Below are 15449 nucleotides of genomic sequence, written 5' to 3' on the forward strand. Positions count from 1 at the left end.
TAGAATATTTTATAAAATAAATATGCAAAGGAATGATAGAAGTAAAATAACAGAAAATAAGAAATAAAAAAATTGTCAAAGTGAGTTCCAGCAACTTGGGGCTATTTGGTTTTCTTACTTTTCACATTCAAAAAACAAATTTTATTTTCAGAAAGCTGGAAGTTATTTGGGTAAAATATTTTGCAGAAAAGCACATCCTGAAAGTATATTTAAATAGTAGTTAAAAGCAAATTTTTGAAACGAAACTATTTAAAACTTTTGAAAAGTGAATTTGAAAAGTAGGATGTTATTTGACCATACTACCTCAAGTTTAATCTCTTATTTTTTTATTTAAAAAATAGTTAATTCATTAAAAATATAATTATTATTCAATAATAATAATTAGGTATTAAGTTTTTAGTATTATAAATTAAATAATTAATCATGTTAAGTTTTAGTATTAATATATAATAAAAATTATAAATCTTTATCACATTTTCTAAAATTAAAAATTAAAAAAATATAAATAACTAGAGATCAAATTTTTAGCATTATGGATTAAAATTTATGTTATTTAAAATCTTTATCACATCTTTGAAATATTTTAAATATATTACATTTGTATAATAAAAATTATAAATCATCATAAATCAATGTCCTTTTTAATAATTGTACATTCAAAAGTACATTTCACTATTATAAATTAAATAACTTTCAGTGTATCAAACTGACTTTTAACAAAATATATTCAAACACAAATTTCATTATAATAATTAACTTTTACTAAACTGACTTTTATTAAATAGACTTTTATGAAATGAATTTTTGTCAAAGTGAAAACCCAACACACATTTGGTTGTGTTATACATTTATCTCTGTTTTTTTTTTTACCCAAAGTCAAACTTTGTTCATTAAAGAGGCCATTAGTGCGCAGAAAAGGGCCAACTGCACATGAAAATAAAAAACCAAACAGGCAAGGCAAGAAAAAAAGACAAACCATAACAGAAAAAAAATGGCCACCAGAAACTGAAGCCTAGATCGAACCAGCCAGCCAGCCAGCCACCAGGAGTGAAGAGCTACTGATATGAAGGAGACAACTGAAATACTGATGCAGCATCTGCATGATAATCATAGACCAGTCTACCTGAAAGGCACTGAAGAGAGAACAAGTTCTCATAGTATTAGCAATCGCAACTCTGCCTAGTAAGAGCAGCCATTGTCAGAGGCAACTGGGTCTCCCAAACTGATAGAATCCATCTGAGAAGATGTCAAGCAGCCAGTAGTTCTAGTAGCTCCAGCAATTCAAGTAGTGATTCCTCTTCATCAAGCGGTATTAATTAAGCCTGTTCACTGTCAATTCTGGTCTGTTGTTTTTCATCTTGTGTAACAGCGAAGCTCTTAAGACAAATGATGATCAAGATGAATGTGGGTTGGCGGATGAAGGATTGTTTCCTGCTACATTGGCTTTCCTTGATGCTGGCATCGTAACTGGCTGATGCTACTGACACGCACACTTGATTTTCAGGGGTTTTGCGCATTGCTTGAAGATTTCTATTCGGTAGTTGTTGACTGTGTTTTGACCTAACTATATGTTTCAAAAAAAAAAAAAGAAGAAAGAAAAGTATGAAAGAAAACTCCTAAAAAATAGTTCAAAAAAATTATTATTTTTAGAAATTTCTCCTTGTAGTACTTTCTCTTCTCAATTTTCTTCCTATTTTTTCCCTCTTCCAAACCAAGCCTAAGTGTAAAAATTAGCACTGGGAAACAAGATGTAACTATAGGACAATACTTAAGGCAAAACCAAAAATACTTCCATTGAATGAAGGTCTGTGGGAGGAAGCTGAACAGAGCTTCTTCAACATGATGCACCTGTATTAGCAGTAGGATTAGACTCAATAGAAATTGTGGTTCTTGAGATAAATTCTGATGTGGAAAACTAAATTTTTTTTCTCACTAGCTAATCATAACCAAAAGATTCACAAAGTTTAGAAACTAAATGTTTTCATACTGCACGAGTCAGGGAAAATAGAGCAAGTGAGAAATAAATGGCATGTTTTCAAATTGTGGAATTTTACAAGGAAAAATAGAGGTAACCTAAAGTCATAGTATTACTACTTTTTTTCCCCCCAACTTATTTCCTATTCCAATACCACCCATGGTGCCTATTTCTCTTGAATTGTCTTCTAATGGATATTAAAAAGGAAACATGATGATTCTGAAAGCCCTTGTCACTATGTCAACCTAGATAACTGAAAATGAAGTATTAGTTGGCTTCAATTTTTGACATTGATTTGCATTGGATTTCTAGGTTCTATGGGCTTTTAGGTAGAGTTGGAAATACGGGCGAGTCCGGCCCTTATGGACTCAGTCTTTAATACCCTGAGTCTTACAGCCTCATTTCTCATTTTTAATTCCATTTCTCAAGCCCAGCATTTATATGAAAAGCCTTTTTGTAAAAAGTAAAAAATTAAAATAAAATAAAATATTATAAATTTATTAAAATATTTTGAAATTAAGATTCTCATAGTTTTTTAGAAATTAAATAACACATATTTAGAAGTCTAGTAATAAAATTTAAATCTTAGTTAAAAAATAGTTCATTTTTTATAAATATACAAATATAATAATTATAGAAAAATAAAAATTATCAAAAATTTTATACTATATACTTATTAAATTATATTAAATTAATTTTAGAATAAATTAAAATTAATAATAATATAATACATATAGGATTAAATGAGTAGGTCATTAGCTTTAAATATATATTCTACCAAAAAAAATAATAATAATAATATAATAGGGCTTGAAGGGCCGTCCGAACCTGTAACATCCTGATTTTTATATAATAAAGAAATTGTGAAATTTAGGTTTTGAGAAAAAAATGATAATAATAGGAATTTATATTATTTGAGGTTATTTAGAAATAATATTATGATTAGGTATTTAATTATGAATTTAAAAATTTAAATTTAAAACCACATAAGCAATATTTAGTTAAGATATAATACATAAATAATTTTTTTTATGTGTGTGTTAAAAAAAAAGAAGGTAGAAGGAACAAAAAAAGGGGGGTGGAAGATTGTTGTTTCTAAGTCCCACATTGGTTAGATGAGGGAAGAGAAGAGGTGCCTTTATGTATAAAAAGGAGGGGGTGTGTGCATTAGGAAGCATGAGAGGCTAAGATGCAATTTAGAGAAAATTGCAACTTTTGGCCCAAAAGTTTGAATAATTAAATTCAAACCTATAGTTCTTTTTAATATAATTTTGGGACTCACAATCCCATTTTTATATTATTTTTTTCTCTTCCTCTCACATTGCTCGGCGTTTTCTCGCAAGGGGGGATTTTTTTTTTCTTCAGGTATGTTCTAACTTTCCTGTTTAGATTAGCATTTAAAAATTTATTTAATTACAAAATTAATTTTATAGTTATTTTCTAAATAATATTAGCTTTCTAGTGATATGATTATTTTGTAGGATAGAGTAAATATTCTGATTAGGATTTTTCTATAGGATAGTTAATCTGATGATATGATGGAGTAAAAATATAGGTTAAAACTCTTAGGAATATAATAAATATTATAGAATATGTTCTTGAGGTTGAAACTCATGTTTAAGAATTTTTGAGTTAAAATCTAGATCTATATGGTTGAATTTATGTGGAATCTGAGATGTAGGGATGAACCTCTGATTATTAGATATTTATTTAAGTATGAATAGGTATTTTTGGGGTTATAGAAAGGTGATTTGAGGCTTCAGGATAATTCTAAAATTTTTAATTTATTTTTAGATGAATTTTTAGAATATAGAAGGATGAAATTGTGATACTAGAAGTGATTTGAGGCTTAAAAATAGTTTATTAGGGTACGAGAATTTTAGAAAAGAATTTGGGAAGTTAAATGAGGCATAAATCTTAAATTAGTGTTAATATGGATTATAGATCTAAGATTTTCTAACTCTTTAAATTAGAGTTATTTATTTTAATGTAAAATTAATATATAGTATTGTGAAATAATTATGTAGATTATATTGACAAAGATAGTGGTGAAAAAGGAGTTGTGAAGGGGAACTTGTTATTCAAGACACAAGGTAACCATTATTAATGTGTTGTGATGGGTGTGTTTGTGAATGGTTATGTGTTATTTTGTTGTTTGGAAAAATTATGAATTATTGAAAATAAATACTGTATATACTTGTTTGAAATTATTGCCAAGTGGGTTAAAAATTTATTTTTATTTATCATGATGAGATATTATTGTTCGGATATATTCCTGTTTGGATATTTGAATGATGCATGACTTGTCAGGGTATTTTAATGTATGGTGTTAATGGGAATTTCTGTTCGGTTAATTATTACCACGTGGTAAGCCCTCATTGGACCCAATGAGTGGCGTGTCGCTTGGTCCAACTCACCTTTGGCCGGGTGATTTGGCGTCCGAGCATGGTGAAAGGAAGATATAAGGTGCAGTCATGCAATTAAATACTTGTTCGGTTTGTTTGAAAATATTGTTCGGTTAAATGTTTTGTGTGCCCACTTAGCAATCGCATGATTAGTTACATCCGCATGCATCATTACATATTAATTTTTGGTTACTGGGACTTTTAAGTCTCATTTCCTGTGGTTAATATTTTTACAGGAGTGAGTCCGGCCGAGAAAGCACCAGAGGTGTAATTATAGTGTATGAGACACCATCTTTTACGTTGCCTCTTATTTTGAATTATACAATGTATCTTGTGCCAACTTAGGACATATCTTCTTTGTGGAGCATGTAAACTCTAATCCTTTTTATTAAATGCATTTATATGTTCAAGAGGATTATGTCTGTCCCTTTTAATTTATGACCTGATTTGAATAACATGCTATGAGGATCATGTCTGTCCCTCATGGTTCTAATTGCTTTTTAAGATATTTTAAGACCTGTGATATATTATCTTGGATGTATCATGGTAGAAATTTTTCTATCATGATAAGGGTATGATAAGGGTTCAATAAAAAAAAATGAGTTGTTGAATTAATAATTTGCGAAAAATCAGTTTGTAAAATTTGAGGGTGTTACAGAACCCAAATCCTTTTTATAGGATTTATCAGGGCTAAGCCCTTAAGGCCAATCATTTAAAAAAAATTCATTTTTAAAACTTGAACTCTTATTTAAATAAGGCTTTCAAAACTGACTCTTTAGGTTCAACCTTTGTTTCTGACTCTATTTTTGGGTTATGATTTTTTTTTCCCTCTAGGTGAGCAACGATGGGTTTAATTTGGGTTGCATTCTCAGATCGAAGTATAAATTAGTTATGTTTGCCTATGATATTCATTTTATGTGGCGAAAGATAGTTGCCTATGATTTTCTTGCCATGGTTGCTGGCCTGCCGTCCTGTAAGGAACAAGGGAAATGAAGCACCATGATTGTCGTTGTTTGATAGAGAAACGAAAGGGTGTAAGAGAAGATGAAATGAGATCCATCTAATGTGTATACGATTTTTTTAATTTTTTCAATTTAAGTGTATCTGTGTAAAAATTTTTGAGAGTAAATTTATACTTTAGCTCTGTAAAAAAAAACATGATGAAAGAAAAATAAGCATTTGGGATTCAAATATGTAACGAAGTCACTAACGAACTGAAACATGTTGAAAGAAAGGAGAACCACAAGCTGATTGTGCATCACTTGCATGAAGGCTAAAGTCCCATCTCCAGAAGAAAGGGCGTCGAAAAGGTGCTAATAAGAGAACCAATTGTTTACAGGTTGAATAGCCATGGGAACCAATATCCCAGATATATCAGTGCCTCCATCACTAGAGAAAAACGAAGAACACTGATTCGAGAGCAAGAAGCAAACAACAGCTCGCACGACTCCAGAAGAAAGCCCTAGCATGAGATGGTGATCACGCGAGGAAAATGGCTGCTAGATGAGAGAAGACCTACGACCATGAGATGAAACAATCTATAGAAACAGATAAAACCCATCTTCAAGCATAAAGGTGCCATAAAATGAGAATGAACAATTCTCGGATTAAAGGCATAAAGCTTGGAAATAGCAACCCATATCCACTGATCCAAAGACTATGGTTCCTCCAACGACCAAAACTCCATATGCAGACCAAAATTTATTTGCAAAGCCAAAGATGTGCGGCCAAACTAGTAAATGAAGAGGAGAGTAGCTTAAAAGAGCAAGGGAAAGCATGACACTTCCCATTTCATGCAAACCCAAACCAAGAAAGCCCAGAACAAGTAAAAAATTATCAAATAACAGGAGAATATGATTGATAAAAGCAATAAAACCCAAATTAGAAAACTACTGAGAACCCAAAAACTGAGGAGAAAGAAAGGTAAGGAAAATTAAAGGGCTAGAGAAGAGAGAAGAAGCTGAGGAGAAGTAGAACATGGAATAATAATAATAAAAAAAATTCCTTCGTCCCAAATTATAAGATACTTTTAGATAAAATTTCATATATCAATAAATTTCATTAAATACACTTAACAATCTTATCTTTTCAAAATACAAGTATAAACTTTCCAAAATACCTACCATTTAATATATTGAAAAGAAAAGTGATGGAAATTAATTATAAAGAGAGAAAAGGTAAAATTTGTGCATTTAATGAAACCTTAATTTACTCAAAGTGTTTTATATTTTGGATGAAAAAACTTCTTTAAAAGTGTCCTATAATTTGAAATAAAGGGAGTACAATGTTAAAGGCGATGCTGGAGAAAGTGAAGAGGGAGGCATTGGAATAAGGTGTAGAAAGCAAAGAAAAAGAACAATGGAGGAAACAACTAGGGAAGAAACATTTTCTCTCACGCTGACCTAATGACACACAAGGCTTCAATAGAGAATTTTGATATTTGTCTTTTTGATATTCCGCCTACTGATTATATAAGTCTTATAGCTTTTGACATAACCTGATTTCGATCTTTTGCATAGTTTTACTGTGTTCTTATATTAAAAAAGAAAACATTCTCTTTCATTTTTCACATTAGATTGTTGTATAATATGCCTTTTTTTTTGGAATCGTGATTATTTTGAAAAGTTTAAGCAAATATAATAAAAATTCATAAAAATATAATTTTTAAAAAAATTAGTAAATTTTTCATGAAATAAACTAGAATAAATGGGTTCTTAAGCTCTCCAGAAAAGACAGATGAGCTCTCCATTTCATCAGAAATTACTCCATCCATATATTTATTTCAAATATCAAAATAGAGACAAATTTGTCATTTGCTCAGAATCCAGTACGTCAAACAACCCCTGAAACTACACAATAATTATAATGGGCATGTTTAATTACATGTTTTCAAGAAAAAAATAAAAAACAAGAAACAAAATCATTTAAAAATGTGTATTATCTGTTATGAAAAATAAAAAAAGTTTAAAAATGGTGTGAAGAATTAAAAAATCAAAACATTTTTTTAATTTTTTTTACTTTTTATTATACAAAATTAGGGAAAAGACAAAAAATCATATTTTTATTAATGATAATTATATTAATAAAATAAATAGTTATTTCCCCCTTTATTTAACTATTTATATATGTTTTTCAAAATGGATTTAAATATTTTTTTTATTTTTTTTCTAAAACTTGTTTTAAAAAAATTATCTTAAAAAACTTTCTTAATAACATAAAAAAAAAATCTAAAACCAAACCAAACAAGCACATTTCACGATAGTTCCTTGTTATTTAAACGGTGGAAGGTATTTTTTCTGCCAATCTCTCAATTTTTAAAGGCAAAACTTTGGACAAAAGAGAAGTGTTGTTGAGCTACAATGTCCACCCGTTCAATTACTAGAGCCGTTTCGCCTTCTGCTTTTTGTGTGTTGTCAATAATAGTCATCCATCTTTCATGATTCTCCCGAAGACCTCATGCTTCCTCCACTGTTCCACTTCTTCAGTAAATAAATAGTAAAGCGGCGAATTGTGTCCGTGCTCCAGTAATCGATTCATTGTTGACATTGTAAATCCATCTCCATGGAATCCGCAGAAAGTTCATTGGAGCGACATCCTTCTTCGCCATCGTCTCATCATTCTGCGATATTCGACAAAGATCGCCATATCACGTTCCTTCAGATGATGTACCAGTTACTGCCACCTCCCTACCAGCTCCAAGAGATCAATCGCCTTACCCTCGCTTACTTTGTCATCTCTGGACTTGACATCCTTGGGGCTCTCGATCGGGTATTTGTTAGCTTCCATTGGGCAATTCAATGGGATTTGAACATGTAAATTTTGGGTCTCTATTTCTAGGTTGAATACTCCTTGAACAATTGTTGCGGGTCATTCTATGGAGCTCGACTGTATTGCAAAAGGGGCTGCCCTTTTGGGCATGTATGTAGTCACAAGTTTAGGTTTTTCTCTTGCACAGCCGAGTTAAAAGAACGTAGTTATATATGATGCTATGGTAATTAGCGATAGAGACGATGACATTCCTGTGAAAATGGAAAATTAGAATATCACAATGTATCAGTTCAAATACATTTTGTTTTGGGCAACTAAATTTTACCCCTAAATTATGGCCTGAATTCTAAGCTGTTTTGTAAACTTTTAAACGTCTTATAACACCCCCTTGAACTTCAGCATGAAATATAACATCAAACATTACTCCATGGGGATGGTTTGTCATACTTTAGAAGTTCATGTGCTAATTTTGCTACTAGGTGACTAGGTCGCAGTCTATGAGGATAGAATGTAGTTTTCCCTCGCTTTTCCCTCTTTCATTTTTCATGTTTTCATTTCTATGGAGCATGTCATAAGTAGTGGCAGTTGTGGCAGTCATACTAATTGAATTAGCAGCATAGGGTTGATTAATGATACAATGAGATGTCAACTTTTGTGAAAACCATGACATGGGCGGTGAGAGCGGGGATTTCATGTTTTTACTGAAATATAGAGATAAAAAATCTTACGTGATATTATAACTAACTTTAGAAAATATCATATAGTAGGTTTTTTTTTTTTCCCTCTCGATGAAATCATATAGTAGGTATTTATCTTTGGAAAATTTATAAATTGAATTCAAATGTTGAATTGTTGGTATATTTTAGCTTTTTTTTAAAACTTAAAGCATTTATTTGCCTCTATATTGTGGTTTATCATCTCACCACCAATTTCTTTTTCTTTTTACGTTTCTTTTTAATGAACTTACATTTAGGTTAAACTGTATGCGTCTTGTTGGGATACTGATACCCTATTGATGAAGCATCTCAAAATAAATTCTTGTTCAATGTCTTTAGACTGCTATATTATGTTTAAGCTATTATTAATATCATTGGTTGTCTTAACTACTTCTGTTAGGGTATGTTTGGGAGTTTGGATGACAAGGGAGGGGAAAGAAAGAGGAGGGAGCTAATGGTTAAATGATATATTTTCCATTTCCTTGTTTGGTGAATTTTTTTCCGGCAAATTGAAAGAAGTTAATATATATTGGAGGAAGTACTTCAGAGGATTTCAGAAGGTTAGCTGAAAATCCTTCAACATTCTTACATTCTTATTAATAACTCTCAAACAAGGGAAAGGTTCTCTTCCCATCCCTTCTTATTATCCTCCACTCAAACATACCATTAAGTGTCATTGTAAGATTACAATTAACATGTAAACTGTATTCTTATTCTACCAAATGTTATAGGTTGACAAGGATGCTGTTGCCAATTGGGTTTTGTCTTTGCAAGTTCGCCCTAGAAACAAGGCAGACAGACACAGTGGTATGAAATGCTTCCTGTGAAATTTGTATACAGCTTTTCGCAACATTCAATCTCTAATATTTTACTGAACTTATAAGCAGAATTAAGTTGATGTGGCTATCTTTTTGTTGCAGGACAATTCTTTGGTTTTCTTGGTTCCAGGACTTCACAGTTTCCTCCAGTTGTTAATCGGGTATGGAAAAACATGTAAAGTGCTAAACATCTTGTTCCAAGTTTTATGTGTTGGTGAACAATGTTAACTTGTTTCTGCAAAAATATGTTGAACATGTGCTTTGGTTTTTCTTGTAAATATTTTATTCCAATCTTTTTATGTTAGGGAACTTATCAAAATGTAATTCTGGTAGGATTTACTTCCCAACAATAGTCACTTGGCAAGTACTTACTGTGCCCTTGCCATACTGAAAATTGTTGGTTATAAACTGTCCAACAATGACTTTGAATCATTATTGACATCAATGAGAAATCTTCAGCAGCCTGATGGAAGGTATGCTTTGAAATTTCTGGCACCTCCTTAAGTAATATTCATGTTAGTTCCATGCATTCATATTGCTTTATTTTGCCGTATGTGGGTTGGAATTTACAACCATCATGATATGCTTAAATCAATTTTCATTCTGTTTAAAATTGATCTGTGTAACTTGTCATTCGAATTGCTTCTTATCCACCACAATTGTGCATCTGTTGTGGTAGCTTTATGCCTATCCATACTGGGGCTGAAACAGATCTGAGATTCGTATATTGTGCAGGTAAGAGTTATAATTAAGATGTTATTTAGCTGATTACTCAAATGACATGTTATTTCATATTATTATTACTTTTGTGCTGTATCAGCTGCCATCTCATTCATGTTGGATGACTGGAGTGGCATGGACAAGGAGAGAGCCAAGGATTACATATTACACTGTCAGGTTTGTGGACCTAGTCATTGGCTATTCTTTGGGCTTACACTATTATTGGTTCTGACTGTACATGATCCAAACAAATGGTGATATATCAATATACATTAAATTTGTGGTTTCGTCACCTTTTCCTGGTCTTTTCAGTCTTATGATGGTGGCTTTGGATTAGTTCCTGGCGCAGAATCACATGGTGAGTTTAAATAATTTTTATTATTTAACTTATCTTTATTGTGTTGGAAGATGGGCTGTTGGGTGTCGTTAGTTTCATTGTGGTGACTCTGGTGGATTATTTGCCAAATGCACTTGCTTATCACTTTATAAATCTGTTCATTCATGTTGATAGTAGTAGTATGAACCTGGGAGCAGCTCTCTATGGTTCACTGTCAAGCATGAGAGTCATGTTTTAACTGCAAAAGAGTGTTTACCATCTTCCTTCTGTTTGCTCCTTCCTGCATCCTTTATTTCCTTCCATCCTCTTCAGAGAGAGTCCTTTCTTTCTTTACGAGAAACCTATCAATTGCCAATCAGACAAAAAAGAAAAGACAAGAAAACTAGGCCTATCAGTTGATGCTAGGTTTTTTCTACCCACCTGATTCTCTCTTTTATCTCATTTAGGTTGTGTTAATTTTTCAGGCCTCAAGCATTTTACTTGGGATGTGCTATCTATAATTTTTACCTAAGTTGCATAGATACGGGTACGAATATCTTATATGATATAGCATGATACAGTGATATGCCAAAATTTCAAAATTTTAGGATACGGGTATTTATGATATATATTTCAACATTTTATGATATAGGTATAGGCATTTTGCCTTTTGAACAAGAATTTCTAAAGTAATATAAGGATATTTATTACAATCAACCAAAATATTATGTGTTTTTAAAGTTTTCAAGCAATATAGTAAAAAATTATTGGGAAAAAAAAATCATATTACAAATGTTAGAATATGGAATGCATATGCTAAAGTATCTTACAAGTATCGTATTGGATATGGATGCATTTACTTTTTTGAAGTATCTGTGCTTCATATCTTTTACATTGCAATGTCAAGATTATTTGAATAATTTGGACTTTTAACAATGAAGCTTAATCGATTTCATTATCCAAGGATATGGGTAGTTTCCTGGCTTTGATAGCAATTAACAAATATTTAAAATAGTTCAAGATTATTTTCTGCATTTCAAATGCTTAGTCTATGTGGTCAAATGAAGAGAGTCAAGTTTTGCATCATCTTTATAAAATGTTGAGAAAATATAACTTTGGATTTCTACACTTTATTTGTGTTTTACTATAAATCTTTGCACTTTTTTTCAGTGTTCTAGGTCTCTATACTTTTATTTTTTTGGTGTTCTAAATTCTTCCAAGGTCCCTATACTTTGTTTATAAAAGGACCTAGAACACTGAAAAACAAAAGTATAGGAATCTAGAACCAAAAAAAAAAAAGTGTAGGAACCTGTAAAAAACGAGCAAAGTATAGGGATCCAAAATTATATTTTCCCTAAAATGTTTTTGATGAACTATGAAAAATAAGATAAGGTCAAAATTTAGATTGTGGCCCACAATCACTTGATTGCATTTACATCCATGATCCATGTTATTGCTGCTATGTGGTTTCACAGACTCTTCCCCTGTTTCATCAATTTTTTTTAACTGTTCCATCAATATAAAATTCATGTTTCTTGAATATCTTTACTTGGGCTTATGCCTGCTGGTATATTTCTCAAATAATATCTATCAACATTAATTGTTTAATGGAATAGGTGGTGCAACTTATTGTGCTATTGCTTCTCTCCGATTAATGGGATTTCTTGAAGATGATCTTCTCTCTGGTTCTGCCATGTCTTCTGTGATAGATGTGCCATTGCTGCTGGATTGGCTTGTGCAGGTTTGTTTATAAGTTGAGGATTTATTATATTAATTCATTTTATTAAAGGGTTCAAGGCTATTTTTAAGGACTCTTTTTCCACAAATGCTTTTGAAGATTGAAACAATGGTTTGCTAACTATCCTTTATCAATGTTTTGGCAAAGTTAACTTTTAGCACTTGAAATGTTTTTTCTCAATCAAGATACCTTAATTACTTATTCTATTTTAGAGGCTGGGGACTGATGGTGGTTTTCAAGGTAGACCTAATAAAGTTAGCGACACGTGTTATGCATTTTGGTAAGTGGTATGAATACTTTTGGGAATTCCATGGTACAGCATTATAAATTTTTCATAGCTTTGACAGAATCACGTGCATATATAGGATTGGAGCAGTTCTGAGGATTTTGGGGGGCCACAAATTCATTGACAAAGGAGCTCTTCGTGGATTTCTGCTTGCTTGTCAATCTGAGGTACTGCAATCGCTAATTTCTTCGTACAAGGCCTTGTATTTTGGTTTTGTTGAAGAATGGAAAGAGACTGCATATTTGTATCTTTAGAAAAGGCAAGAAAAATAGTGACTAAGTTAACCTTGCTTTTATTCCGAAGTTTATTAGAAAAATGGTCAGCATCAAGTTTAATGGTAGGAGAGGGCTACAGTAGGGAGAGGCAGGGGAACAATGAGAGATTGAATGGAATCTCTTGCTATACTGGCTAATCCTCTTCCTTTGTCGTAACTTGCCTCCCCGAAAAACCTCCGGACCCCACAAAATAAATAATATAATACCATATGATATATATACATATATACAGTCCCATGCACGGATTCTGTGATGCTAATGGAACTTGTCAGCTATTGGTAAATATTAAGCAAATACTATAGCCTTGAATCTTTTAGATGCCAAGGTTGTTAATTATGGTAGTCGAACATGCTATGGCTTTACTTTCTTTGGATTACCTGGGGTGCTGAATGTCAAGTTTCAGTTTTTGTACAAATGAGTTTCAAAGTGCTTGATAATCAGGATACTTGCGTGCCAAAAGCCATTGGATTTTGCTTTATGGCCATCTATGGTAGAAATTGTTGAAATGAGAACTTAAAAAGTGAACCCTCCAAGTCCAAGGACCCCGTCCCTTGTTCTCTAGGAAATGAAAAACTACAATTGTTTGATGTGCTTTCATGAATGTGTGTGTGTGTGTGTGTGTGTTGGTGATGTGATGATATTAAATCTTTATGTCTCTTTAACCTTTATATGCCCTTGGCTGTCTAACTAATTTAGCTGCATATATTTGTTCTTCACCAGTATGGCGGGTTTGGTAAAGTTCCTGGAGAGCTTCCAGATCTGTACCACTCTTACTATGGATTTACTGCTTTCGGTCTTTTGGAAGAACCTCATTTGCTATCACTTTTCTCTGAACTGGGAATAACAGGACGTGCTGCAATGGAAGTTTGATTTCTCAATTTCTAGGCTCTGATGTGCCCTGCTGTTCAAATGTCAATCAATTGCTTTGGTCAATAGATTTTTTTTTATTTCTTTATTTTTAAATTTAGGTGAAGATGTAAGCCTACCACCTTGATTTAAGTGTATTCACTGTATGATTTTTATTTCATATTGCAAGATTTATGGGGTGCATAATGCACATGATCTGGCTGCGTTTATTCCATATTATAATTTAGATTTGTTGAGCAAAGTCCTTTACTATTCAATTGAGCGTCACATATTCTGTATTATTTTATTATTTTTAAAATCTGACTGCATGCATCTATTCGTGTGACGGGTGATAGGATTTTTGGTCTAATCAATCCTAGTTAAATTATATATTTAAAAATTTAAAGATGTGATACAGTATGAAAAATTAAAGAAATATAGTTTTTAGGATTCTCGATCGATATATCCTGCTTCTAAATTGATTTTTCTATTATTGATTATTTTGTTTTGGTGTTGGAACTTAGATTAGAAGTAAGACAAACACAATTTTACAGATTAGATTTAAATAATTTTCATTGTGGATTACCTTGAAAAATAATATTCATTAATCGATTGGATTTTACATTCCATGTCTCCACGATAAATTAAAAAGGACTAAAGGGGAGTGTTTTCACAATAATCTAATATTCTTGTTCTTCATCAAGGACAATAGGTTGCCAGATTTTAATGGTCGAAATGCTAGTCTACAGATTTGAGCAAATTTGAGACTCTCTGCGTCTGATCCACTTTGCTCTAGGTTATATCCATCACCCCTGATCCTAGAGATCTTTGTTTGCAAAACATCATCCTTCTATGTTGGCCGAATTATCTTTTCAATGAAATCTCAATTGGAAGTTTGAACTCGATGATAGTAAAATATATTCATTTTCTACTTGCAAACTTCAATGGAGTTCACACAAAATGCTTAAAAATGATCCTTGTACAGGCAAATGCGTGTCTTCCATCTTTTTACTTCTTATTTTAGTGTCTTGCTTGCATATTTTTATTTTTATTTTTCCTTTTTAACTATACTTGAACTATTTGTCATTTTGTCAAAAAAAAAAAAAGGATCAAAGGCCATAAAAGCATCATCCCGTACATGATCTTGCCATTCTCAATTGAGTCTCTCTTCTGTCTGCTGCAATAAATTAAAAGGGAGCAAATGGCCTAAATTGATTTGCCAATTTACGGATGGAATTAATAGGTCCATCCAACTTTTCATTACATTAAAAAAAAAAAAACAGACACATAATAAACCCATGTTGTATGGGACACAAGTTATATACATTTAAATAACCTTCATTACATTGATTGGATCTAGTACTTTCTATTGAACCTTATCTTTCTATGTTTTAGTATACAAATTTATAACATATTTAGTACACGGAAAAAAATATTTTCCAGAAAGAAAATATAAAATGCATCTTGACAGAAAATGTAATTGGTGCATTTCTCATTTCATTTTTAGAAACTACTTTTCTACCTACTAAATATTGCGTAAAAATATATGAACTCATAAAAGCATCATCGCCTACCTTATATTGTCC

At 31.8% G+C, this 15449-nt stretch overlaps 1 protein-coding gene and 1 long non-coding RNA gene across 3 annotated transcripts; both read left to right on the top strand.

Moving 5' to 3' along the window:
* The first annotated feature begins 3181 nt into the window (after positions 1–3181).
* Positions 3182–5463, top strand: LOC129306501 (uncharacterized). Its single transcript, XR_008592224.1, has 4 exons — positions 3182–3340; positions 4003–4068; positions 4617–4658; positions 5215–5463. It is a non-coding gene; the product is annotated as an uncharacterized LOC129306501 (long non-coding RNA).
* Positions 5464–7724: 2261 nt separating this feature from the next.
* LOC129321325 (geranylgeranyl transferase type-1 subunit beta) lies at positions 7725–14079 on the top strand. 2 transcript variants are annotated; one of them, XM_054967076.1, is made up of 11 exons: positions 7725–8148; positions 9596–9671; positions 9785–9843; positions 10016–10155; positions 10362–10417; positions 10503–10579; positions 10715–10760; positions 12335–12459; positions 12669–12736; positions 12822–12909; positions 13865–14079. In XM_054967076.1, the coding sequence occupies exons 1-11, from the start codon at positions 7942–7944 to the stop codon at positions 13907–13909; spliced, it is 987 nt and encodes a 328-aa protein (XP_054823051.1). In that variant the 5' UTR covers positions 7725–7941; the 3' UTR covers positions 13910–14079. The 2 variants fall into 2 exon arrangements, with proteins under 2 accessions (XP_054823051.1, XP_054823044.1); XM_054967069.1 differs by having other exon boundaries at positions 7732–8148; positions 13738–14079.
* The last annotated feature ends 1370 nt before the right edge of the window (positions 14080–15449 follow it).

The sequence above is a fragment of the Prosopis cineraria genome, unplaced genomic scaffold (assembly GCF_029017545.1).
Source record: "Prosopis cineraria cultivar Desert tree isolate PC_DT_omini unplaced genomic scaffold, ASM2901754v1 PC1, whole genome shotgun sequence".
NCBI classification, from domain to species: Eukaryota; Viridiplantae; Streptophyta; class Magnoliopsida; order Fabales; family Fabaceae; genus Prosopis; species Prosopis cineraria.

What these genes read in the sequence shown, in the direction of transcription:
- LOC129321325 (XM_054967069.1), top strand. Translation starts at nt 7,942, where the DNA reads ATGGAATCCGCAGAAAGTTCATTGGAGCGACATCCTTCTTCGCCATCG. An exon ending in GAGATTCGTATATTGTGCAG is followed by an intron (nt 10,418 to 10,502) that starts GTAAGAGTTATA and finishes GTGCTGTATCAG; the next exon opens with CTGCCATCTCATTCATGTTG. An exon ending in GACACGTGTTATGCATTTTG is followed by an intron (nt 12,737 to 12,821) that starts GTAAGTGGTATG and finishes GTGCATATATAG; the next exon opens with GATTGGAGCAGTTCTGAGGA.